At 42.9% G+C, this 27,587-nt stretch overlaps 1 protein-coding gene across 1 annotated transcript in view; it reads right to left on the reverse strand.

Annotated features, from left to right (window-relative positions):
• The window catches only part of TFAP2D (transcription factor AP-2 delta), a 50,001-nt gene that overhangs the window by 19,990 nt on the left and 2,424 nt on the right, over positions 1-27,587 (reverse strand). Inside the window, exons 2-5 of the mRNA XM_056343942.1 lie at positions 25,294-25,354; positions 13,492-13,657; positions 10,596-10,714; positions 3,192-3,333 (exon numbers count right to left, since the gene is read on the reverse strand). Of these exons, the coding sequence (XP_056199917.1) occupies positions 3,192-3,333; positions 10,596-10,714; positions 13,492-13,657; positions 25,294-25,354 (488 nt within the window). The remainder of the gene's footprint in view (positions 1-3,191; positions 3,334-10,595; positions 10,715-13,491; positions 13,658-25,293; positions 25,355-27,587) is intronic.

A 27,587-nucleotide genomic window follows, 5' to 3' on the forward strand; every position in this document is an offset into this window, starting at 1 on the left:
ATCATCTAAGTCGAAGGAGGTAAGTGGAGAGAAAGAGAGTCATAGGAGACCTTCTTCTCCCGTTGTTTACCCCTTTCTTATTCTTTCAGCTCTTAACCAAAACTTGCTTCACTCCCATCCTGCCCTTGCTATCACTTGTGTGCAGTGCTGTATACTGGCTACACAGCCCAATCATCTCTTCTTCCCATGATAATTACGAGGCAAGTCTGATTCTTCATTGTTTAGACCATCGTATTGTTGGAATAACTTGTTGCACCAACTTATACTGTCCTAGGCAGGTTCTGAGTTAGAGAATGTGAGAGAGCATTTCCAAGAGGTTTTGGTAGGTCATGTAGTTTGACACTATTAATGTGGTTTGTTCCATGATAGAAAATGATCCTGATTTCATTCACTGTTAATACCAACACATCCTCAGATGAGGTAGGGCAATGAAGACAGTGTCATCTGAAACTCAGTGACCTCTCTGTGTTAAAGAGGGCTACTGGCATCTGAAGTAGCAGTCTTTAGCCTTCACTAGCCCATGGACCACTGTTCTGTGCATGGCAGCTGAACTACTTCCACTCAGGGTGGGTGGATTGCTTGATCACAAGCTATAGATGCCATTGATAACACTGGGAGCTCCTACTGGACGCTAGACACTGCTGCACTGCAGACAGTAAAGGCTCTGTTCGGTTACCCACACATAGATATGTAGTACCCAACTCATCCATAACAACACAGTAACACAAAGAGACCTGTGTGCTTCTGGAGCAGCAGCTGGTAACCAAACCGGATAACCCAGTTCATCCCAAATGGCAGTAGGTGCCTATGTCTGGGCAACTGAATCAAGCCACTGAAGCTGGATGTCTGACTCCAGAATGGAATTTCACCTGTATCCTGGGAATCTTGGAAATAATTTTGTTCTTTTCCCTAGTTTTTCCTCAAGACCCCACGTGTGGAAGATCTCCTCAGTTCTGCCAAAGGCACACTTTCTCAGGGCTTCTGGCTCTGTCCCACAGTGGACAGTGGCAACACACAGAGGCAATGGCACTCCGGTTCTTTCCGTAGGCAAAGCTTGCCAGGAGTTATTTTACCATCCTGGAATCTCACTGTTGTTTTTGGTGGCAGCATAACAACGCACCACTTTTTCTGGTGCCATAACTCACAAGCACATGAGACAGGGCAATGGTGACATTACTAAATTGACAAACCTAGAGCTTACATATGCCTAGTGAATAATTGAAACTCCTGGCAAATGCCTAGAGTACTTACTATCAGACATATGGAAGCATGTCTGGGAAATACCATGCTAACGTTAGCTATGTCCTGGACCCATGTCTCCTGTAGTACCTGGACAGGACTGGTCTGTGAGTCACTGTTCTCCTTCCAGGCAGGAGAGGGCAGTAGCAGCACACACATTGACCCATCTGTCCCACTCAACAAGCACTTGGGCTGCAGTAGAGTACGGCCTGCCTTTGTGTTAGCGACAGACCTCTCTGCTCAGTTTGCTGGTGCTTTGAAGTGATGGAAGGGGGAAGAAAAGTAATTTTGTTCCTTGCAAGTGCAGGATAGCAGGCTACAAGCCCAGAGTTCATGGGGGTTTGGAGTAATGCTTGCCCACAACTCCCTATCTCAGTCGGTGGTGGTGAAAAAGTAGGTATGGAGTGGTGAGAAAGGGTAGTGAGACCCTTGTGTGTCCCTCAGTGGGACAACCTTTGGAGGCTAGAGCCAGAAAAGAAGGGGGAAGTTCTGTATCTTTATCATTGAGTAAGATTTTATCGATGGGACAAATTCTCCAGCTGGGGCAACCTGCAGCCTTAACTCTTGCTTAGGTTGTGCTGCCCAGCAGGACCATCAGCTCTTACAGAGTCAGGGGGGCAGATTGTTAATGGGCTATGCAGTGATGGGGAGACACAGCTTGCAGCCAGGAGATGCTTCTTGCCAGCTGGTTTATTCTCATGTTTCTGAAAGCCTTTAGGCCCTTAAAACAAATGTGGATACAGGTAACAATAAAACCATATTCCACTTATAGTATTCCTTTTAATCTACAAGGGACTTAAGACCATGATGTGTGAGGTCTTTCGTCACCTTCATTACCAGCAAATGCCCCCTGAGCCACATGGTGCTCTGCTTATCACCCCAAAGAAGGATCACAGGCTGTATTCACAGGATTCCTAAGCCTGAGATGTTTCAATACGTGTCATCTCTGGGTCACCTGCAGGCCAAAGAGCTCTAGATACAAAAGGGACACCAAGGCCAGGGATCCTGGCAAAGCAGAAGGACGCTGGGATACAAAGGGCAATCCTGTTGCTGGTCAGCCTTCTGCCCTACTACAGGCTCATTCCTCTCTGTTGGGTATTTCCCAGACTGGATGATTTCCAGACATTTCCAGCACTGGGATGGTGGTTTGGCAGCTCAGGTTTCTGGCCTCAGCTCTCCTGCAGCCTCACTGTGTAACACTGCAGTAATCACAGGAAGAGTATGAACAAGTTCAAGGTTACCCCATGCAGGCATATCACACACCTAGTGTAGGTTTACATTGTTCCATGCAGACTATTTATTCCTGTTTCCCATAGCTCATGAAGGCTAATTCCTCCCTCATCAAGGCTAATTAACCTAGATGAAACGTTATCCTAACACAATGTTACTGCTCCAGGGTGGTGAGTGGCTCGTTTAGAGCAGTCGGGTGTCTGTGTGTCTTTAATGGCTTTAGCAAAGCTCCCCTGCTGGTCTGCATTGTTCCAGTGTCTTTGACTTCAGGGAAACTCTTGCAATTTCCATCCAGAGTGGATCTGTCCCTCTGCAAACCAGCTCTCCCTCAGCAGACTAATGATAATTATCCCACAGTAACTAGCACTTCAGTAGAAGCTTAGATCTGTTGCTCACAAACAGGAGGCAAAGCCAGTCTCTGTCCTATAGATCTTACCAGGTAATATCCCCTCCTCTCACCTAAACCAAAGCACCTGAGGAGATATATGTGCCCCCTTAGCCACAGGCAATGAGAACATAGCTACAAAAATCTCGTTGTAGTCAATAAGGTTCTTACAGCATCTCTAAAGAAGCTTGCTCTCGCTTGCTGTCAGTGAGTACTGTTGTGATAGCAGTCACCGCAGTCTCAGCTCCATACTCCCACTCCTCCCTCCCCCAGCCCCCAGATCCAAAATGGAGAAGTGACAGACAGATTTCTTTTTTAGTTTCCCCTCCCTTCTTACTTTGTCGCTAGGATCATCTTTTTCCTCGCTGTCTGCTCTTTCTGTTCCATGTGCTGTCTGGCAATGTGCTCTCCTACTGCCTTGGCAGGGAACTCTGTTTCACAGGTGTAGCCGAAATCTCTGGCCAAATGTAACGCTTCCCCTGCGGTCAAACAAAATGGGTCAGTCAGTTTTTAGGGTGGTGGTGGTGGTTGTCATTGTTATTGTTATTATTATTATTATTGTTGTTATTGTTATGCTTACAGAATTTCTTCCGCTCTTAAAGAAACCCCAAACAATAGCAAATCACTTTTGTAGACATTTATTCCCAAGCTCAGTTACAGATCTCAGCCCCGTTGGGCTCATGCTTAGTCATCAGATGGTGCCAGCTAGAAGCAAGGAAGGGTATTTCTCTCATGAGAAAATACTAGTGAAGACACTCGGGTTTAGCTCCCTCCCTTGCCACCCGTGAGTACTGGGAAGTTGCTCAAGTTTTGTAAGCCTGCTTCATCATTGATATTTAAGGCACAAAAATTAACAGAAGGTAGGAATATATAACTCTGAAGAGCTGAGATTCAGACTTTGGTGTTTCACTTCTCTATCTCTAAATGAAGAATAGCCTTCTACCCCAGGAGGGAGCTGTAGGGGTAACACACATTTCAGCATATTTGCTTAAGGGTTAAGCCAGCAGGCACAATACAAGTGCCCCATGCTAAAGATGAGTAGACCCCAAAGTAGGGCATGAGAAACAATCCTGTGTCCAAAAATATCGCTACCAAAATTGACCAGACGAAATGAAAAGGGATGACAATGAAGATCACAATTGATGTTTTATAGGTGGTGAAAACAAGGCAAAGGGAATACGTTGCTTGACTAGCCTTTGTGAGAAGACTGTGACAGCGGCAGGCACTGAGTATCTCCCTACCGCACCATGGAGACTGGACACTATAACCCAACTCCATGCTGGTGCCAAATGCCTCTGGAAGAACCTGCCCCCCTCCACTAGCTTAGAGAACCCAGAATTTCGTTTTAGGGTTTACTGAACACTCTGGCCTGCGTGCTGTGACTCTGACAACCTTGGTGTGGGATTTATCTGATCAAACACAGCTGCCTGGGGTGTGAACATCTGTGCCTAAGTTAGTTTTTCCCTGGTGAGAAATAGGCACTTCCAGATGACACTTGCTCTCCTCTCACTGTAGAAAGTAGAAATAGGTCAGCTACCAGAAGTGTATGTTGAAGCACATCTGCATGAGGCACTAACAGAGATGTCTCCAGAACAGTTTTGGGGTTAAGATACTGTGGGGTTTTTATTTTATTTTTCTTTTTTTCAGTTGTGTATTTGCTTGTCGCTACGAGAAGTGGCATTGGACCCTGGCTCTTTGGAGACTAGGCTGATGCTCCAGGTGAACAATTAGGAAGGATGCAGGTACTGTCACACTTCCCTTTGAGACATGTGCAAGTGGAATTAATCTCATTAAATGTCAGTATTGATGTCTGACCTAATACTTTCAAGTCAGTGGAGACAAATTAGCACTTGAAGCATGTGTCATCCTATACTAAAGTAGAAGGCAAAAGCTGATCAGAGGAATTACAGAAAAGTACGGGTTAGAAGTGAGCTCAGGAGATCACCTGCTGCTGAAAGCATGGCCTTAGATTAGGTTATTCATGGCCTTTGCGAGCCTAGTCTTTAACATTTCCGACCTTGGAGATTCCACAGCTTTTCTGAGCAACATAATCAAATTTTTAATTATTAATTTAATTTAATTTAATCGTTAATCACCCAGAAGTGCTGATTTCTCCCTATTGACTACAATGTGACATGAGAGGACAGACACAACTGTGATAGAGATGGTGTGACAAATCCCGTACACAGCAGGACTGGGTCTGCTCTGCACAGACCTGGCCAAGCCAAGGAAGATGGAAACTTCCACAGGAGTAGTGGTCCTGTGCCAGGGGCAATGTGAGGCACAAAGAACAGCATGCACCGACCTCTATTCCAGACTCTATTCTCCACTTTTTCAGTTTATTGTCTCCCCTTCTATCATTGGAGTTTTTAGCAGAAAAATACCTTCTGTTTCCACGAGCCAGTACTTTGTTTTGTGTTCATCTGAACTAATCGGATTCAAGTACTACTAAAATACATGCACTGCTCCCAAAGAATTTGTTTGCTGACGCCAATCAACAACAACTTTCGCAGCTGTAACCAATTTTACAGAAAAAAAAATAAAGATTATACTCAAAAACATTTGGATTTATTTGGATTTTTTAAACATGATTTCCCATATGCCTAAAACCAGTAAGAAGTTAACAAGTAACCACTATCTCTGAGTTGAAAGGAGAAATGGTTTCCACTTAGTTTACAGCTTCCAGAAAAGTAAAAGAATTTTTTGGTGAAATTAAAATGGATTTCAGTGGTATTTTAACAGTGAGGCAGAATGAACAGTCATATAGCTGACTGCCAGTTTTGTATTTAAAACATCTATCTCAGACTTCCTCATGGATGAGAAAGAGTACAAATTTAAGCCATAGCTTCTAAATTTTCTGTAGAGCCGCTTCAAAATTTCTACTTCAGCTACACCTTTACTTTTCCTTAAATAAAGACTTAAAGAGTAAATCAATTGTAGAAGAGCACCAGGGTTTGCTTTTCAACAAAACTCCATTAAAACACTTGATAGGTTTGTTTTCATGCCAGCATGGAAAGAAGATGAAGCTGTCATCAGGTGGAACTACCATTGTCCATACAGCTCTGTCCTGCTTCCAGTCAGACCCAAGTAGCAATATAAGGCCTATAATCACCAAATAATTTAAACATTTAGCCATTGGAAAAGCAAAACTTTATGTGATGAAATGTAGGCATTTATTTAACATGGTCAACAACAAACTGACTGGAATTTGTGTTCACTCAATGTAAAAGAAAAAAAGGGAATGAAAAGATGAATTGTCATTCAAACTTATCTCTACAAAGATGGTGTATATTATTTACTAGAGTTGAAGAAATTACACTAAAATGTTTTGATGATCTGAGAAAATTATATAAAAATATAAAACATGCCCACTTTACCTGGAGCTAGGATTATTATTGTGATTGAATGTTAATGGGATATGAAGAGGTAAAATCATGAGCAAAAAGAAACAAAATTACTTATCTGCTTGTGGCTATAGATAGCTAAAAATGTAGATAGAAATGTACCTACTGTGTTTTGTGAGATAATAAATAAAAAATGTTTAAAATATATTTTTAAAACATATTTTTACTGGAAATGGAAAGCTGATGTACGCTACGAATGCACATTAGCACTATGCGTATTTATTCACATAAGCACACACTTCCATATGACATACAGAGTAGGAATTCTAAATTATAACATCAAGTTCTGAATAAAAATACAAACCTGGACATGAAAACACTCTGCAGAACATGATTTGTGATATCTCATTGTTGAGCTAAGATAGAATATTTAAGCCAGACCAAATGATGATTTGGTGTTTAGGAGTGGATTGTGATACACTTCTGTACATATTATTTTTTGTTAAACTCTGTGAATAGAGGTCCCTCATATTGCTGTACATAGGAAGTAAGTCTGCTTGGTGGGGAAAGTAGTTTGCACAAAATGTTGTAAAAGATGGTCTTTCTTTTTCTACATCATAATTTGGACAAACATTGATTTTAAGGGAGAATGTGGAAACGTGGGAAATGTGAACGAACCGACCTCTTTTACCTTAGATTTTCTGCCTTCTGCCCAGTTATTATTTACATCGGGGGGATTCATAGTAAAGTAAGAAATGCCTAAAATCCCTGGCTTTTATAACCGATTGCCTTGTTTCAATCTAAATCGAATATCTCTATGTGCAATATCCCCAGCTCTTTCCTTCCGCAGAGACAAAGTATGCGTCTTGATCCTTTCTCCTCAAACCCAGCACATGGCTTTGCAGCTATAGGCAGTGCTGCCTTTCCTATATAATTTGACAATTGACCAGAAAGCTTTGCCTGATGGAAAAGGACAGTTGCTGAAACTGAATTGGCAGCGACAACTCTGGAAAGCCTCAGCGGAGAGACCAGCCGCGTACCTTGACAGGTTTCTGTGGGCAGGTGCATGGAGCAGCATGTATGTCTCCTGGGTCTAGCAAGAGTGAGAGATGCTCCTATCAGAGTGAAGGCAGAAGTTGCATCCCAGGAGAGGGACACTCAGCGTCTGAATCTCCTACTCTCTCCTCCTCCGGATGCTCTACCCAGCAGAAATGCTACCCAGGGGGAGGAGGGACAGGCTGGAGGTGGAGGGAAAGTTTTTTCTATTTGTAGGGTGAGAAGGGAGGAGGAACAAATGGAAAGACATTTAAACAAAGGTTGGTGGGGGAGAAGTGTGACAGTTGATAGCACGGTGAAAAAATAACAGCTGACCTATTTTTCTCAAGAGTTTTGGTCCCCAAATGATGAATGCCATCAATTCTGTGTCCTGGAAATTTAGTGTCTTAATTAGGTTTGACAGAAAAACAAACTCCAGACTTTTTTATAAGTGCTTTTTATGGTTGGATTTGGGGGTTTTTTTTGTAAAAAAGTTTGGTGGTTTTAAAATAATTCATGCATTGATTTTACCTGCATCTGCAATTACATTCATGCTATATCTCTACCTTATAAGTGACCTGTCCAAACAGAAGTGGACATCTCTCCCCAAATCATTTCTTGCTCCCACTTGTGAAGCTTTTGACTCCTTTGAGCCAGCAGTAAGGCTTAGCCTTGGCAATGCTAGCATTTAATGGAGGAGCCTTTATTGTATCAGCTAAAATATAGGAATTTTCCTTTTAGAACTGGTAAGAAAAATGACCTTTCCCTTCATCTAATCTAGGCACTAGAGGGCATCCCTCACCTACGGGTTTGCGCGAAGATCTGTCCCGTACCGCTGGGGAGAGTCCTGCCACGCCGAGTTCATTCTCCCAGTCTGTCTTTCCACCCACTGTGCCGATTTATGTGGATGGCAACGTAAAGAGAGATGAGCTGTTCAAAGAATCCCTACTTCGGGTCCTAGAAGTCCCTACCTAGACACTAAAGATGCAACCTGACCAAAACAAGAATAATAGTAAACACTCAGCAGCCATGCTGAACCCCACATTAAGTAAGTTTGTAGAAAACAAGGGGCAACAGAATAATTTTCATGAAGTCTGGAAGTTTACATGTCCATGCAGCCTAGAAATTCATTGCAGTTCCTCTGCTGGACTTAGCAGTACTCCCCCAAACTCAATTATTTTAGTCTGTTTTAGAGAAAGAGAAGTATTAGTCATGCCAGAGACTTTTGAGATGGCTTTGGTCAATATACCTAATCATGGTACAACTAATTTTGTCTTTTTGTAGCTTAAACAGATATTCCAGAGGTTGAGCATATTCCTGCCTTACAGAGATTAATTAAAGGCCTCGATACATTGAAGACTGTGAACATTTTTAGTAATAATAAACTTAGAACCATTTGAAGTAATCAAAAATGACACAATCCTGGCTCCTTATGAGAAGTCCACACAGTGCACCTGATATTTAGGGTTTTAATAAGACCAAAAAATCATGATGTCAATTTCTGTATTGATGTCACACAGAAAAAGCCGATATTATTTTCTTCATGTCCTCTAAAACCCAGAATAAACCTGTGTCTTTGTATTCTGCTTCTTAAAGCAGCAGGAGCCAATGAAGGATGGGGTTCCTTGGGGAAACCGTGCTATGAGTTAGTACCACCTGGGAGTATTATCTGCATGTCCAAAGCGAGGAAGCTTATACCACAAAGAGTTCAAGGAGCACTGCCAAGTTTGGCCAAGGATTTGTCACACAGACAGAAAATGAGCTTCATTTTGTTTTCCGTTGGAACGTTAAACACACATGGTGGTGAATTTCCCAGAAATTCCAGTGGAAAAAAATTCATCGTTAGCATGTCTAGGCAAATAGGTCTCTGTCAAAGTGAGCTCAGTCTCAGTATATGTCTTTAGGACTCAAAGTAAGGCAGTCTAAGAACAAAAGCAATACCATGGGCTTGATAATAGGTTTGATATTGGCTTTGAGTAAAGGGCAGGGAGGCAAGAACAGCTCCATCCCTGGGAACGAGGAATCTAATTCTGACTTACAGTAGAGGTACTTTACCATCAGTACCAGGCTAGCAGTTGAAAGAGGGCTTCCTCACTCTCAGTCTCTCGTGACGAATGAGTAACTGGCCATATAGCTCTGTTTATTCTTCCCTGCTAAGCCCTGAGATGTATGAAGGACTGTGAAGGTAGGAACAGTCTTTGCGCCATAAACTGGTATTTTTTCCAAGACTGTAACTCCATTACAGCTTTCTCTTTATTACAAGCAGGTGTGATAAGGACACACCTGTATTTCAGAGCAGCCCCACTGTAGTTCTGTGTGTTCGGTGGCCCCTGAGAACCTTTGCCCCTCCTCCTAGATGCTGAAAAACCTCTGTTGTTGTGGATTCAGCACTCCATTGCCTTGTGGAGTCTCCATCCATTGAGACAATAGAAACCTCAGTAGACAAGGCCCTGAGCAACCTCTCCTAATTGACCCTGCTTTGAGCAGGAGGATTGAACTAGAGGATGGGCAGAGGTCCCTTCCAGCCTCAACCTTTCCATAATTCTGTGATTCTGTGGTAATATGTGCTGAGAACTCAGCCTACTTGGCTAGATCTGTATGGACCTTTCAGGTTATGATCCTAGAAGTGTTGACCTTTAGGATGAGCTGAGTGCTCTCAACATCAAGGAGGAGGGATCTGAAATTCCCAGAGCTGCTACTTGCAGCTAGACAACAAACTGAGTACTTAGTGGATTCACCCAGAATAGAAGAGATTCAGGTAGAGTTTCTTCCCTTTGCCTGAGGGGTTTGAACCTGCATCTCCCTGCTGAAGGTTTGAAGAGCCTCGCAGTATTTGGTGAATGATATTTAAACAACAAATAAAGGCCAAGAAAGTATCTCCTGGGCCTCTCTAGAGTTTATCTGAAAACAGATTTCATTCATTTATGTGTGGGGGGAAAAGGCTTGTCTAAATATTATGCCTTCTTATGGGAGAAAAAAAATAAATCACATTTTTGGATCAGCTCCAGGAAATTCACAAGTTTTTTAAAAAAGGAGGATAAACAAACCTACTTGTAGAGTTGGTATAAGACATTCATCTCACTCACAAGAACACTTGGATCATCGATTTGTAAGTCAGATCCCAGCACAAAAAAACACAGATCAATGCTGAGGAAACTTCAGGACCAAATCACTTGCTGGGAGCCAAGACGTCTCAGAGTGAACTTCCATTTTGCCACTCATTCTGTCTGTGGCTTTAGGCACACCAGTTCTCCTCTTTGTACAAAATACAGGTTATGATATTTAACACTGGCCAAAAAGTGTTGCATACAAGGAAACATTTTAATTATGTTTATATTATATTGCAATATTATAAACCCTACCTTCTACCAAAGAAGTCAAGAGTGTGACATTTGCTGCTTTTCTTCTTCCTGCAGGCAAATTCAGTCCCAGTCTGTCTAATTTTTCTCGCAAGCAGCGTCCTCCATTCTTGGATTTTGCTCTATTGTGAGAGAACAGTAGGAGAGAGAAACTTGTCTTTATTCTGCACTTTTTCCCCATGTTAATCGATGCCTAGAAATTGTATACAGGTTAGTGACAAATGTGTGGGGTAATGCCTGCACTAATGTCAACAATGGAAAATCTTGCAGAGCTGTACTCTGAACATCCTGCTCGCCTTGTACAAGTCTTTCATGTTGGTCCTTTGACAATGTTAGACATTACAATGCCTTCACAGGGGCATCAGATCCTCAGACAGCTTTCCACCTAGTGGAACCTGTGGTCCTGAATTGGGCACAGAGCCTGGGATTGCAATGACTGAATATAAATACTAACAGTGCAGTCGCTTATATCTGATTTAACCACCCCAAGCTCCAAAGACAATCAAGAGAGAAACATGCACTTCTAGCACAATTAAACAGATATCTAGAAAGAAAGGGCTTTAGCCATCTATCCCACCTGGCTATAGGAGGAAGCCCGGTAGCTACTCAAATGTAGATGTCTACATGGAACTCAGCTCTAGCGATCCCTCTATGATTTATGTGGAGACCTGGGTACTTAGAAATGTAGGCTACGAAGCCCAGTACTTGCAAGGAAGAAGGATAAGGCAATAGGAAATGCTGAAGCCAAAATCCCAGCCATTGCTGGTTACCCACGCCCCTATCCCAAATGCCTACATTACTTTGCTCTCAGAAAATGGTTCCTGGTGCATCCCACACCTGCTTTTCTGCAGTGTCTCAGCGTTTGAAATATCTGAGACATGCCCACTTACACAGAAGATGCAGGTTCAATTTCTTCCTCAGCCTGAGGGAATTTTAACCTGTGTCCTTTAGGCACATGCAGCAGCCAGCTGGCAGGGAATTACTGGTGTTAAAATGCTTAAACATCAAACAGTGACTGCAACCCAGATCTCTCCCATCTCAAATGAATGACCTGGTCATTAAGTGATAAAGCCATCACTACAATTACACATTTGCTTTTGTTCAACAAATATTTAATTAACCCCAATGGAGGTTGAGGAGCTCTCATCTTAGAATTATTAAGCTATTATGACTATTAAGCATGCTTAACTGGGTGTTCTGAGGTGCAGGTTCAAGTTCCTTCAGGCCGAGGAAGGAATCAAACTTGGAATACCACCATTTGGATAACCGGTTTTACACAGTGAGAGATACCACAACTTTGGCCATGTTGTACATCAGGAAATGGCTTCTGAGAACACTTTATTCTGAAGAAAATCTAGTTGGGAAAACACCTAGACAGTGACTGCTGACAGGGTGCAAAACCCACCCTGCCAGGGCTCTGGCAAACCGTGAATGGGATTTAGTTTTGCTACATCTCTGCTGGTCAACTACAGAACATTTGAGTCTTTTCTCTAGTTGCCACACCAACAGGTATAGCCTGACCAAATCTATTCATTTACACTCTCTGCTTTGTAAAGCAGAATTAGCGTAGCCAGGCTGCTGGCTGGGACCAGTCCCTGGCTTTTGCTAACTCCTGAACCGTGCCCAGGGTTGATTTGAAAGAGTGATACTTGGTCTGGGCCAAAAATCGATGGGGATTATTCTAGCATTTTAACAGAAGAAAGAAATTGGCCTCTGTGATCGGGCTGATGCCCTTGCATTCTTCATAGCTTGCACTAGTGTTGAAGTCTGTGGTATAAGTATTTAAAGCATATATTCCTCTGACTATTAGCTGAAGGCCTCTGCAGGGTGAAGCAATAATGGAAGAAAATTTGGGGGGATGTAGATTTTGGATGTCAGTGCCTATAGAGGTAGTTAAATGGGGCTCATGCCCCTGAAACAATTTTAAGATTTGATGATCTGTAGTCAGTACTCTGCAAGATGGCTCGAGACAGCTCTTGGAGTACTACATAACTTAGAATATCGCAAGCTGGTTAAAACGACTTTCAGTATAAGCAGGAGGATCAGTGTGGCCTTCAGTGACAGCAATGCAATAGCCCATGACTTTCCAGCTAGTTTTGATCAAAGGGCATTCAAGTAGCTTGTGCCATCTAAGCTGATGCCTCAGGGACATTGCGACTTACATATGCCTGGCTGAATTACAGCCGCCTCCTTGTTCTCCACTTGCAAGGTGGGACACAGACTGCCTCTTCCCTCCTTTCTGCTGTGGCTCTCTGGAGGTGGCTGCTCTGGTCTGTGAAGGGTCAGAGGCAAAACTGTACCTAATTACTTCCCTCCAGTATCTCATAGGATAAGGAGAGCAATAAAATCAGCATATTCTGTCTTTTCTGTACTCAAAAGGCATGCGGAGGAGAAAGGAAGAAAAAGGCATCCCTGCGCTCCATGGTTTAGTTTTCTATTGAGCGAGGGCTGTAAATACATTCGGTAAAACAATTTACTTTTAAATAGTTTCTCAAGAAGAAGTAAGATTTGTAGCTCTGGTGAAATTTTCTGCACATTAAGGGCTTTTCCTGTTTTGGTTGGGTTTTTGTTTGTTTGTTTTTTTTTAAAAAAAAACATTCAAAACAAAGCAAAGCAACACCTATCAGTCTCCGATGAATAAATGAACTGACAGGGTAAAAAAAATGAATGAGTTCACTGAAAAATGCAAACCTTCTGTGAAAAACATCAACACAGTCTTCATTTTTTGTATTTATTGAAAATTTCCCTAGAAATAGTTTTCACCCCCAGTCCATCTCCTGTTTTCCCACATGGTGACCACCTATCCAAGTAAGGAAAGGGAACAAAACCTATTTGTAGAAAACCCAATTACCGAAATTACAGCACTTTCTAGGACTTGTTATTCTCACCTTCAACTTACCTTCTCAAAATACCTCCTAAGAGGGAAGCATTGAGGCATTCTGGTGGTGAAAGGCGCCTCTTCACCTCTGCAATGGTCACTTTGTACTTGGAAGTGGAGCTGAGTAGGGATAAGCGGCCAGGAACAGAGCAGAACAGGTCGGTGGGGTTAACAACACAGGTGCCACCTACAAAACAACAGATGATTTAGGCTGGGGAAAACCTCTTGTTTTGACAAGCTCAGTCATGAAGAAAAATTCTGTTGTTCACTTGGGGCTGGTTTTGTTATTGTTTTTGTTAGGGTTTGGGGCTTTTTTAGGGGTGTGTTGTTTGTTGTTTTTTTTTTGTTTTTTTTTTTACATTGTATCACATTGTTGCTTTGAGAAGATGAATGCATCAAAATTTCAGCCTGGGAAAAGTGAGTTATTAGATCTCATAAGCTTTATAGTCAAATTAGATCATTATGGCTCTTTGATATAATTTGATTTTATGCTCAGCAGAAATTACATAATATCATTGCAAGACTCTTGTACTGACTATGATTAACAACATAAGATTGAATCGGATTCAGGTATCATTCACAATTTTAAAAATGCAGTTGGGGAAAAATGTAGGATGTTGGCCCTGCCAAGAAATGTTCATTTTAACTCTCATAGCAGTGTTTAGGATTACAAAGATGCACCGGCACTATAGGTTTGCAGAGATTTGCAGCTAGAACGGCTTTCCACACCTTTGAACCCTCGTATACTCCTTCTAAAGTTAGGTCAAATCCTCAGCTGATATGAATGATTGAAATCTATTGAGCTACATCAGTTTATCTCAGGTTAGTTCTAGAATTATTTATTGAAAATGGCGATTACTTGGCCTGGGTCTAAAACTGCTGAATGATGACCAAATCTTTCAATGAAGCCTGTGATCAATACCTCCTCAGGCAAAATCGAGCTTTTAACTTAAAGTTAATATGAGAGAGAGCAAGAGAGAAAACTTTCTCTGCAACTGATCCAAGAGGATAGAACAAACTCCCAGGGCAAAAAAACAGCCAACCAAACATCCTGAGGACTAACACATATTTAATCACCAAGTGCAAAACACTTTTCCTTGACCTGCCTTCTCCAACCTGACTACAATAAAAATCTCTGTGGAAGAAATAAATCTTACCACTGCATGCACAATTCTTCCCTGAGGGATATATGAGAAAAAAGAATGAGCTGCATATGACAGTGATATAAATATCATAGAATTCAATGCACTACTACTAGAAGGAGTTCAGATGATTTATGTGAGGATGATGATACAAAGACCTTCTTAGAGCAGAATGAAACTGTGCTCATCATTCAAGCTTAAAAGAAAGATACTGTATTTTTTAGGCTACCAGAATTTCTTCTTTCCTGCAAGCACCTTATTTTTTTGCACAAAACCCCATCTTTTTTGCACTGCAAGAGCTCACTTCATTATGCTTAAAAATTTTAGTTTGCAATCTAAATTCTGTAGTGTGAATAGAATAGAATGGAATGGAATGGAACAGAATAGAATGGAATAGAAAACAATAGTTCACTTTAGGCAAGATCTTAACACCTTTATTTTCTTCCACATGTAAACCTTCTTAAAATTAAGGTGACTATGTGTGTTCCAGTTTTAGCAGAGACAGAGGAATATAACTGAAGGACGAAACTTAAAGGCAGACTATTGCTTGCTTGCATAAGGCAAACAGAATTTCTTTCCAAATATTTCAGCTCTTGAAGGTATATTTAAACATTTGTGCTGACAGCAACACCAGAAAATAACATCTCTTGGTATAAATCCCAGATGGGTGAGATCCTGACTCAGTACAGCAGGGTATTTTATTCCTTTTCTAATTATGTTACAGGATAGTTATTAGTGTCCACATCTCAGACAGAATATAGAGGCAAACCGTGCATCGCCAAACGTATATACACATCAAGGGCACTTATGCACATTTTTGCACAGCTCAAAGCTACAGTTCATGAGCTCATATGCTCAAATGCAGAAGTCTGGTGCCACATGCCTAAAATGTTCTTGGTTTTTTGTTGTTTTGGTGTTTGGGTTTGTTGTTTGTTTGGTGATGGGTTTTTTTTCTTCATATCTGAGGCAAGGCTGTGAAGAAACCTATAAATATTTTCAATCAACATTTTCAAACTTCTGGTCTGTCAGGTACATTTGTGAAGAGTGTTAGCACTGAGTAGATTTGTTTGTTTGGCATCTTCTGCCACGCAGTACATATGCACACGTGTACATACACACGTCTCGAGAAAACAGTAGCAATGTGTACATATTTATTTACTTCAATAAGTCTGTAAATTTTATAATGAGTGAGACTGTACAGAAATCAGTGTCATATTAAAGTGTATCTTCTTGCCAGGTTAAGCCAGTATGTGCACCATTTATGCCAGATAAATAATTGTTCCTTTAATCCAAAAACCTGTTACCCTGCAGCTGCTCCTACCCTAACCAGAATTTACTGGAACACTTCTCATTACTATCAAATAGAAGACTGTTTACCCTCTACAATATTTTAAAACATCACGCCTATGCAACCTGATCTTAAAGAAAGCAATTCTAGGTAAACCAGGTATGGGTTAAAAGTAAAAGAAAACAACAAGCCTAAGTAATTTGCTTTCCAGAATCATGGAGAACAAGTTGCAAATTACAAGAAGGTAAAATCTGTTGCATATAATTACTTCACCATATTAATTATTCATTGACACAGCAACAGAGAGCGGTGTGGTGCTTTCTAGATGAAGCTATGTCTTTGTCACAAACTGTGTGCAGTTTTGAAGGCACGGCTCTCTTACCATAAACACCACCTTGAAGAAGAGATGGATGAAGTCCTGGCCTTTACACCAGGTGGTAAACAGAAAAAGGCATGACAGTAAGCAAAGGGAGGGCTGCTGGGAAGAGAAAGGAAAGGGTAAATGCAACCACACTGGAAGATGAAGGGTTAGGTTTCTTGCCAAACACACACTTTTTAGTGTGTTCCTTCCCCAGTGTTCTGATCATGCATTGGAGCAGACAAATGATTTGTGAAGAAGTGCATCTCAATGGGGAGAGGGCAAGGTATGTTTTAAGTTGCGCTAAACAACAGTGGCAACAATGATCTTTTCTTTCCTGTCCACCCAACACTACTGTAGGTGCTGTTGGAAATGCCAGTCCTTGCTCAATTGCCAAGCCAGCCTTGTCGAAACAGGGTGTTTGAGAGGTGGGATGCTAACAGATACCAGCTGAACAAGCAGGACAAAATACCCTCAAAAATAGAATGGAAATAATGCCTTTCATGAGTCTAGCAGTCCAGCCTGGAGATCTCTACTCCTCTTAGCAGCTTTTACTTGTTTTAGCGATCTTTACAGACTAGCTTCTGGTACATAAGACCCCATCAGCTCATCAGATGAAGAGCCACACACATAGCCACTGCAAAGTAATGTGCCCACCAGTGCACATAAAGATGGAAAAACTGTGGCCATTGCTCCCTGGCTGGTTACCCACACCACTGGTCCTACTGCAAGGCTAGGAGAAAGAAAAGGAGAGCAGGCAGAAGGGGAGATAGCTGGCTGGATCATCCAGCAGATTGCCTCAGCAATTTTGTGCTTCGAGTACCACATGAAATGGGCCTGTGAATATTAAAAAGACTGTTTTTAGGACAACTGTTTATACCCACAGGGAAGTGATTACGTGGTCTGGCCTGACATCATCTGTTGCCATAAGGTACTGTGTTAGAGATGACTGTAAATGGTGATTGTTGCACTCTTACAGCCACAGAGGTCTAAAGACACAAGCAAGCAAGATTTAGACAAAGGCGAAAAATCTTTTATAGTGCAACTGATAGATTAGGGGAAAAAAAAAAAAAAGGGAAAGAAAGAAGGGAAGATTTGAGGCACACAAACCCTTCTTCAGGGCTTCTCTTTCATTCAACTCTATTCAATTGCTTCTTTCTTCATGACAGAGTCCTACCCTCTGATCTGTTACCTTCATGTTGGTTTCAACAAATATGATTGTTCAAAAGGAAAAAGATGGGTGAGGAAGAGATATACTTTGTGCAGCAGACCACACTTGGGCGAAAGACCCAGGACCCAATGCTGCTGTATACTGTATTGCCCCAGCCACCAAGTCACCTCAGGAGGTTATATATAACCTCATCTAGCTGAAGGTGTCCCTGCTCATTGCAGGGGGTTGGACCAGATGACCTTTAAAGGTCCCTTCCAACCCAAACTATTCTATCAACCTTTTCTATTCTATGATTATTGTCAAGTGGTCTGAAGGAGAGGTATAATGAAAGACTATTTTCATTTTTGCTAGCTTACTTTTGGGACCCAATCCTTTTCCCTCTGACTGCTTCATGCTCATCACAACATACTCCTTTGTGTGAACTGTGCTTTTGCTTTGTTTCCCAAGCCTAGAATGAACAAAAGTTAGGCCATGTGATACTGAGAAAGGTAGTTACAGCAAACATGGAGAGAGTGTTTCCTCTTCCTTATTTCTGTCTCCCCATCAAATAGCACAAGTCAGTACAAAATGCCAACACAAGCTGATGATGGGTTGTGTAGATGACAGCAGCAAGAACAACAGAGCCATACTCTAACTCAACAGTCTTGTCAACACAATGAAAATCCCAATAACACATGATGTGAAAAAAGCTTGGTCTGTTTTGATTGTAGGTTTCTCTTTGTATAGATGAAGAGGACAATAGGGTGGCTGGAGTGCAATGATTTATTCTGATTTAGTTATGTGCTTGGGCACCTGCTGAAATGTAAGTCTCTCTGATGCACTCAGAGTTAAATATTCGTGCATCTTTTCATTGACAAAATCCGTATTCTTACATATTTTATGCTTCTCATAAGTAATGTTATTGCTTCATTAGGCATGAGAAAGACAAATATCTGTTGACATCAATGAATGATTTTTACACTTTAAGTACAAACATTTTTTTTAATGCAGGTCTCTAATTTTGTATAGATACACACACCCTTACACTCTGCATGGTCATTTCTTATTTGTTAATCATAACAGCTGCAATATGATGGGTATTTTACGTTCATTCAAGATAAGGTAATCCCTTTCTTCAAGATATTAATCCATAAATATAATGCACTTATGGAAAGAAACATCATAATAAACTGGTGACAACAGTGCAGAAATACTGTGACAACAGTGCAGAAGTACTGTTTATTTTGTTTTTCAGGATTTACATGTTTGTGTGCTTGTGTACATTATTAAGTATAAGCACGCCTGAGTGCCTACAGATTAATCTTACATAAAATATTAATAACATGCTATGCTTTTTATTAGTCTATTATTTATATCTACAGGTGTTGTTAGTGGGAGTCTTCAGCTTATAGTATATTTTCTGTTCTGAAATTCTGGCAAGTTTACAGTACATTACAAAATTAAAAAATGAAAATCTGCTTCTCCTTAGCTTTTTTTCCCCCTAGTAAGTAGCAAATCTAAGCAAGCAGTGAACTGTATAGAGTTTATTTAGTACTATTTAATCCTGTGTTCAGTTCCAAAAAGTCAATAAGCAATTTAAAATATTCTCCAAATTATTCTCACTTGACCCATTCATCAGTCTCTGGAGCTAAATGTTCAAAATTCTAAAACTCATCAATATTTGTCAGGAAAAATGTAAGTGCTGCTTTGTTTATCACTTATTGTTACGGTTTTTCTTAAGTTAAAAAACTTAGCATCATGTATGTAGTCTTGTAAACCAGCTCGTTCCATGAATGTAATTCTGAGATAATATCCCTCACTACAACATTCACGCTAAGAAAACAAAATCATGCCTGCATGCACAAAACATGTTTGTTTGTTTGTTTGCTTATAATATTAACCAGAAAATTCAACAGGACTGAGGGGATGGTTAGCCGTTTTTAAGACCAGTCTCTTACCTACATGACGTTTATAAGGCTAGTAAGAGTGTTAAGGGTTTTAAGCGTAAGCAGTGTTAAAAAAATAACTGGGGAGAAGCCAGGTATTATGGTGGGAAACAGAATAGCATAAACAAGGGGAGTTGTTACAGGAATTCAGCTTTAAAGACTATATGAACTTGCAAAAGGATGTTAAATCTCAGGCACCCAGGACCAGCCCTCTGTGACTGAGACGGTACCGACAGAAGCACAGGAGCACTTGTACAGTTCCTGGGGTGAAGGATAGGACCCAAAACAGAGCCAAAAGAAAATAAACCTACTGCTTTTCTCTTTCCTATGCACAAGCCATAAGAACTCAGCACTTTTGAATCCCTTTACTGGGCCCTCCCTGAGCCAGCGTTTGGAAAAATTACTGGGTGGTGTAGGTGAACTTGTGGGGCTGCAGGACGAAGGCTTGAGCAGGCTGTGCATGGTGTGGGTTGTGTGTGCAAAGAAGGGATGAGGGGCTGAGGCTCTGCCCCTGGTGTCCCACGAGTGGGGTCTGCATGGGGCCGAGGAAATGGTGTTGAGCGTGGGGGAGCTGTGCTCGTCGCAGGAGGCACTGGCAGGTTGCGTGTGGTTTGTGCGTGTCGGGTGCCCACTTGTGTTGTGCTTCGACACACTTTGCTCCCTGCGTGCGTGCCTGAGTTTGCGGGGTGCCAGGAACTGCTCGGTGTGGTGTGCATGGCTCTGAAATCGACACTGAGGCAGGCCAAGCTGGGACTGTGTGGGTCACGACAACCCACAGCTCGGAACGGAGCAAAGAAAAACACAGCGTACACAACCTCTACCCCAGCAGGAGAGGGGAGCAGCACAGACCCCCAAAGTGGGTGAGATCCCCACCCAGGAGCTTTCCATCGCCTCTCTATGCCCAAGCCTGGAACATCCCTTTGCAGCTCAACAAGGCAAAACAACCAACCAACCCAAAACCCATTAAAAAAAAAAAAACAACAAAACCAAACTAAAGGAAAAGCAGCCTAACCCTCAATCTCACGTCTCTTCCCCAAACTTCTCCCAAAAGGTCTGGCTGGTGCAGGACCCGGGGGGCGGCTCCGCTCCGCGCCGCCCCCCCCCCCCCCCCCCCCCCCCCGGCCCGGCGGCGCGCTCGGTGCCCGGCAGAGCCCGCTCTGGGCGGCTGCTCAGCCCCCTCCGGCCCCTTCCCCAGCACCAACTCCGGCCCCCTGAAAGTCGCCGACCGATTTGGCTTTAGTCGGCTGGAGATTATCTCAGCTGGAACCGCGAGAGCCATTAATTAAGCCAGCTATTTAGGGTTTTAATGCGATTTAAATTGGCCCTTGGAATAGAAAAGAAAAAAGACAACAGTGCTAATGACAGTGCATTAGGATCGGAACACAATGACGGGCTATTACAAGAGTCCCGAGGCTCTTGTAAGGTTCAGAAGAGCCGGGCGAAGGAAGGGAAGAGGACAACAAAGGGAAGACGAGGAGGGGAGCTGCCCTGCTCTCGGTGGGCTCCCGGCCGGGCACGGGGAGATGGCTGGAGCGCGGGGACCCCCGGCCACCGCCCCGGGACCGCCCGGCGCTGCCCAGCGGGAAGGAGAGCTGCCCTGCCCCTCCCCTCCCCCGCGGCAGGGGGCAGGGCCGGAGGGGGCCGGGGGAGGCCAGGGGGTCCTCAGTCACCCTGCGAGGTCACTCTGGCAGGTAACTCCAGTCAGGCCAGGTAACTGGCCAGGTAACTCCAGTCAGTTTGGCAGAGCAGGGGATAGCAAGGTGAAGGGGATGGCCCCTCTGCCCGTTCCTGCATCCCGGGATGCCTGGAGGAGCCCGCGGTGGTGGTGGGGTGGGGTGACACGCCAGCACCCTAATTTTTTCCCTTTCATCTACACACAAAGTAACAGGGGAGAAGATTCGCCTGGGGAGAGGCGCAAAGCCCTCAGCCCCTGCCCTCACCCGCCTTCTCCAATCTCTGCCCAAAGTCTCGTCCTTAATGACTGAGTCATTAGGCGGTAGTTTGGAGTGTCCAAAAGTAAAATTAGAATGGGGGAGAGGATCAAGGCTCAGCGAGTGCCTTTCAAATAAGAGGTGATACCACCACTAAGTACATAAAAGGCACAAGCGAAAAAGGGGAGCGCCTTTCCCCGGATTTTATTGGTAGACTTTATGGTGACTGATGGTTGAGCTTTTAAGAAGAGGGTGTTTTTTACTTTCTTTCTTTTTTTTTTCCTTCTTATTTTTCTTTCTTTTTATTTTTTTTTTTTAATCAAATAAGATCTGAGGGTTGTTCCTAGCTAGGCACTAATGCATTCGGATGTCAGTCACCTCTAAGCGATTTGACAAACTCAAGATCTCTTAAAACGTGCAGAGTTCAGATCATATTAATTCCCCAAAAATGTTTTGATTCAAAGTAGTTTGTATTTTATGTTGCCAAGGGCAATCGAAAAAGAGCTATTGCCGATAGGTTGGCCCTTCTCTCTTCATGGCCCAGAGGCGATAGCAGTATTTAAGCTTCTGAAATTAGCCTGGGGCAGGAACGATGGATGATCACAAAGCGAAACAAGGGCTTTTTTTGGAGTTTGCCATCTCGATTTCATAAAACGATGCAGGCCAAATGTCACCGTGTTGTCTTTTTAATCCAAATATGTGGAGGTGAGGACACCAAGCCTGCATACACTTCATGTCCGAGGGATGGAGAAGGGATGGGTGTGGAAGGGGGCTTGGAGGGCATTTTAAAAAGAAGGACATTCCCGGCCCCTCCCCCACCCCCACCCCACCCCCACCCCCCCAAAAAAAAAGAAAAGAAAAAAGAAAAAGGTTATTTTAAAAAGAGAGAGAGAAGGTAAAAGAGAGACAGGAAAATCAAACAGGAATCAGGTTATTCTGCTTTTAAAATGGCAACCTAGAGAGGAATTAAAAGGGAATGGGTATGTAATAAAAGCCTGAGACGATTAATAGGAAAATATAAGAGGGGAGGGATTTTTTTAATGATTAAAAACCATAGACGACTCCTGTAAATAGAAGCTTCATTTCTTCAAGTGATTTCTTTTGAAACGAGCGATCTGAATATTCAACTTTAAGGCAAAGCTCCACTCTGTATGTACAACATTAATATGATCTCTGCAGAATTTGGTACTCAGAAATATTAACATATCAAAGCCGGTGCCTGAGGCTAGAGAAGCTATCGATACAGGAGCAGTAGGAAAAGTAAAGATTATTGGTTCTGATGGTTAGAGCAGGGAAGCTCCGGGCTAAATCCTGCACACCATTAACTGAAAGTGATAGCATGGGGATCTCTGCCCTGGACTCGGTGGCAAATATTTTCTCTAGCTAGTAATTAGCTCTCCAGCACCTAAGCCTTGCAAAAATCTTTTACTTTCCGAGCTTCATTAAAAGCAAACACCAAATCACTGCACTAAACAATCTAGAAGGCAGCTGATATGTGCAATGGCAGCCAGAGATGGAAGCAGTTTGTGATGTTTGTCAGTCTTATCAGTACTAATACCAGGACTGCAAACCATGGCACTTTCTTTAGAGATTGCTTTTTTTGAGAGAGGACTAGGGAACGCTGTATTCCTCTGGGAAAGTATATGGGAAGTTTTCTTTTCCCTTCCTTCCTTCCTTCCTTCCTTCCTTCCTTCCTTCCTTCCTTCCTTCCTTCCTTCCTTCCTTCCTTCCTTCCTTTCTTCCTTCCTTCCTTCCTTCCCTTCCTTTCCCTTCTTTCTCTTTCTTTCCCTTCTTTCTTTCTTTCTTTCTTTCTTTCTTTCCTTCCTTCCTTTTTTTTCCTTTCTTTTCCTTTCTCCCTTTCTCCCTTCTTTCCTTCCCTCCCTCCCTCCCTTCCTTCTTTCCTTCCTTTGCCCCTTTTCTTCCTGCTGCTGCATCTAAAGCACTCAAAACCAACCTTTAAAAAAGTGTATATATTAGTGACAAAAATAAAATAAAAAATCTGACACGAGATGTTTAAAATATTAGGGAAGCCGCTCTCGAGTTAATATATTCTTATTGATGTATTACTAGAAAAGAAGTGTGATTTATTTATATGGGATACTGTATAGCGCTTAGGCGCAGGATGTTTTGATTACTGCTAACACCTATCGCTTTTTTTGAAGTCGGACAAAATATTTATTATGTATTTTTAATATACATTTGAAACTTATCCTCTCGCCTTTGATATCTTCCCTGAATATGCCAGGAGATAGATAGCAGTGCAGTAGTAGTTCAACACTTAAATCAGGGTAGAGAAACCCTCACATTTTCATGCTGGATTTCCTTTACTATCAATCTTTAAATCCTTGAATAATTTGATCGCTTTAAAAAGAGAGAAGGGGAGAGAGAGGAAGAGAGTCTTGACTGCAATCATCTGCACAGGTAATTGGAATCTGCTTAGCAGGAGCTGGAGAGCTGAATAAACCGGAGTTGAGCTGAGCTGAGGTTTGAGCCGCCCGTCAGCTGGGAAATGAGAGCCGCAGCCAGACTCCACAGGCACAGACCCCAGCTGATGGGGACTCGGTCCTCCTCTCCCTCAGCTAACGATCTCCTCGGAGGTCAGCTCTGGGATCAAACCCGAAAGAATTACCCCTTCTTCCTCGGGATAACTAGAGCCCACCGAAACCCCAGAGACGAGCCCCTGGGCAGGCGCAGGCACCGACACCACGACTCGGGCAGGACTTGGCCAGCCCGGCGCTCTGCCAGCCCTCTCCGCAGCGTCCGCCCAGCGCTGCCCAGGGAGGGGCCCGGAGATGTGGACACCCCCGGCCCCGCCGCTCGCCTTCCCCGCACGCCCCGGGGGGAGCGGCGCGGCGGGGCCGGGGCCGGGGCCGGGGCCGGGGCCGGGGCCGGGGCCGGGGCCGGGGCCGGGGCCGGGGCCGGGGCCGGGGCCGCGCGGCGCGGCGGGGCCGGGAGCTGTCCCTTCAGCACCACCGCGCCTCCGCCCGCCCCGCCGCTCCTGCCGCCCGCCCTGCCGAGCCGAGCCGAGCTGAGCTGAGCTGAGCTAAGCTGGACCCCCTGGTCTGCAGCAGGTGCGGGGAGAGGGCACCCCCAAACCTCCCCTCCCGTACATGTCACCGCCTGTGCGCCCAGGTCCGCCCGCCACAGCTGCGTGTCACTGTTGTTTCGGTGTAAAGTTTGTTCAGGTTGAAATCAGCCCGCTGCTCCGGTAGGATCGCATCGCCTGAAACACCTCTTAAACATCTGCTTTTCAGGGCGATGGAATGACTAAAGAAAGGCAGTAACGGGTCAAGAAGCGCGAGTTCCAAGGGGCTGAGCCACCAAGTGTCCTCTCTCCGACTGCATTATTCGTTTTATATTGGAAAGGAAAGTATGTGTTTAAGCTTGTAAGAAGAATGTGTTCCTCAGGCCTTTAGACGACTTTTGTTTCTCTTTCAGGGTAAGTGACAGCAATAACAAACTCCCCGGAACGCTCAGGTTTCACAAACTCTGAAGAAATGCTTATTTAACAAGAGTTCCAAATCTTTCCTCTAACTTTGACGTTAGATATTTACATTGACAGATGGTTATCAAATGAAGTGACACTCAAAAGAGAGTTCCACACCGGTCTGTAGCGCTACTAAAAGCACATTTCCAAAAAAGCTCCTTCCTTTCCCCACACAAGATCAAACTGCCGATTTAACAGTCCTGCGCCAGGGAACACGTTTCTCAAACTATCAGGGACCAACTCGGTTAAACGGGGAATGATAAAAGGAATCAAGGCGGCTCTGGATTCAGCGGGAGCATCCTAGAGCTACTGAGGAACAGGTCATTTGTAAAGTGCAAATGGACTCTGAAATGTGAAGTGCTCTAAGCTAGTTTGAAAGTGGTTCTGCCAAACGTCAATTTATCACTATTTCGGCAGTAATCCAAACTGCACTGAACAGTGAGGGAGAGAAAGAGAGAGAGAAATGGAGAGGGGTTTATGTTTACAAAAACTGATAGACGCAAGTATTTGTAACCTCTTACCTCTTCTTATCACACCTCCTTGCCCGTTCAGTACAAGTCCACACTGGGCCTCCACTGAGCTCTTAAGTAACGAGGGGAAAAAACAGGAAAGAAAGAAAATCAGAATCCCAGAGAGACCCCACAGACCTTTTGCTTTGTCACACGACTCACTCAGGAACAATAGTTAAGGTGAACTGGAAAACCAGTGACTCTCATCGAACTCCAGTACTCTGGCGAAATCCCACCGCCACCCTGCAGTCTGCCCCTGCTCCACCAAATGCACAATAATTATCAATTTCATTTCCATTTAAATAAGAGTTTCTCCTGAACTAGGGACTTTAGGTCGGCAGTTACATGACAGGGCAGAAGATAAACAAGTACTCTTGAGAGAGGTGTGTTCCCACTCTACCGTTGCACACACAAAGGTAAAAATACAGTTTTATGTAGTATTTTTGCATGTTTAGCTGCATATTTTATGTGTGTGTATATATATATATATATATATTTACACACACACGGAGCTAAATTCATGTATCTGTTTCCCGACACCTCTATACCGACTTACAAAGTATTCATGGAAGTAGACAAAGAGCACAAACACCAGACGACCTATTGGGCTTTGCCGGCTACACAGAGTCGTAAGGGTGTTGTAACAATGCGTGTGTCCGCACATAGGTGGGGATGAATATGCATCTTTGCGCACACACAAACAGAGGCACCCATGTGTGAGTGTGGGGTGAAGAACCATCCAAAAACCTGCCTGGGGCTTCTGGTGCACATCCGAAGAGATCTCATTTCTTTATTCTCCTGTTACAAGGCTGATTATTTGGGGATCTTCGCCCTCCTTAATAAATATTTTTATTGGAATGATAAAAGACTTGAAAGGGTTGGGTTTTCTTTGGGTTTTTCCTTATGTTGGGGTTAAAAAAACACAACAAACCAAACCTAAATCTTTGCCCAGTGGAAATGTGTTAAAGACGCATTTTCCTCTACAAACAAACGAGGTATTGGACATGAAAGAGGCCTTTAAGGGTGTTAACCTATTCAACAGCCCGTGAAGAGTTAAGTAAATGCGGAGAGAGTCGGTGCATAATAAAAACCCCACTTTACAAAACAATCTTTACAGTCCTGGCTCTCTCCCCCACTTTCACCATATTGGCGCTGGCCCTGTAAGACCTTCCTTTTCAAGGCTCTTTTTTATTTTAAGTGTTCTGCCTTAAAGTGATTATGAAATCAATATGAAAAAAACTTGGCGACTGAGCATAAATTAAAGCGGTGATGGGAAAAGGTGTGACAGTTTTCTTTGTTGCCCATGGAAAATCTTTTTAGGGCACTGAAAGATGCCACTCCAGCTCCAAGACTGTTTGCATCTGTTAGGCTGACTTAAACCGCCCTCGAAACTATTGGACATTCACTTAAAATTCTGTTCAGGGAAAAGTATATTTACATTTGTTGCATTTGAAATGAGGCATATGCTGATGAACGTTTTAAAAAGAAAGACTAAGGAGAAAGGGGAAGACTGGTTAGACCACAATTTTGGTTTAAAAGTATTTGTGTGCAGTCCTATTTCTGTTTGCCAGCAAAACGCTTCTTTCTAAGCCCAAGGTGATATTCGCAAGAGTCCAAGTTTGTTCTGAATCATCTAAATCGTAACGAGAAATATTAATATTTTCAAGTTGTCACCGCTCAGCCTTTTCGATACCTCAGTACACTCCCTCTTCTGTTCGGGAAAAGAAGGAGGAGGAAAAATAAAGAAAAGATTAGGTACAAAGGCGTTAAGTCTTTTACTTTCGAATGAAGTGTGATCGAAAAATTAATATTTTCCAAAGAAAAGCTGTTGATTTTTTCTTCTTTAAATAAATAAAAAAAGAATGTGCCTTTAGCAGCTTAACCAACCTCTTCTCCTTTTTTTTTTTTTTTTTTTTTTTTAAAGGGAAACATGTTGTTTGGTCGGATGACATTGCATAAATGACCAGTTGAATGGCACTAAGTCGAAAATTGGATAAACTATGGTGCTTTTTTGCCCGGGACTTAGGCATTGTCTGCTGTCTTGCAAACGTTCCTAATCCCCTCTTTTGAAAAATACAAGGCTTTGTGCCTGCCAAAGAAAAAAAATTTGTACAGATACAAAAAAATCAGCAGCAGACGTGGTTATAAAAAGGAGTAAATAGGTTTTAGTTGAGCTGAGCAGTGAATGGCAGACTTTTTTTTTTTTTTTTGAGGGGGGTAACATAAGGAGATCCTTGTGAAAAATGTAAACAAAAAATGGCCAGAGAGGGTAAAATTATATAGTGAATTTTAATGCAGAAAGCTAG

This window comes from Falco biarmicus, chromosome 6 (genome assembly GCF_023638135.1).
Source record: "Falco biarmicus isolate bFalBia1 chromosome 6, bFalBia1.pri, whole genome shotgun sequence".
NCBI classification, from domain to species: Eukaryota; Metazoa; Chordata; class Aves; order Falconiformes; family Falconidae; genus Falco; species Falco biarmicus.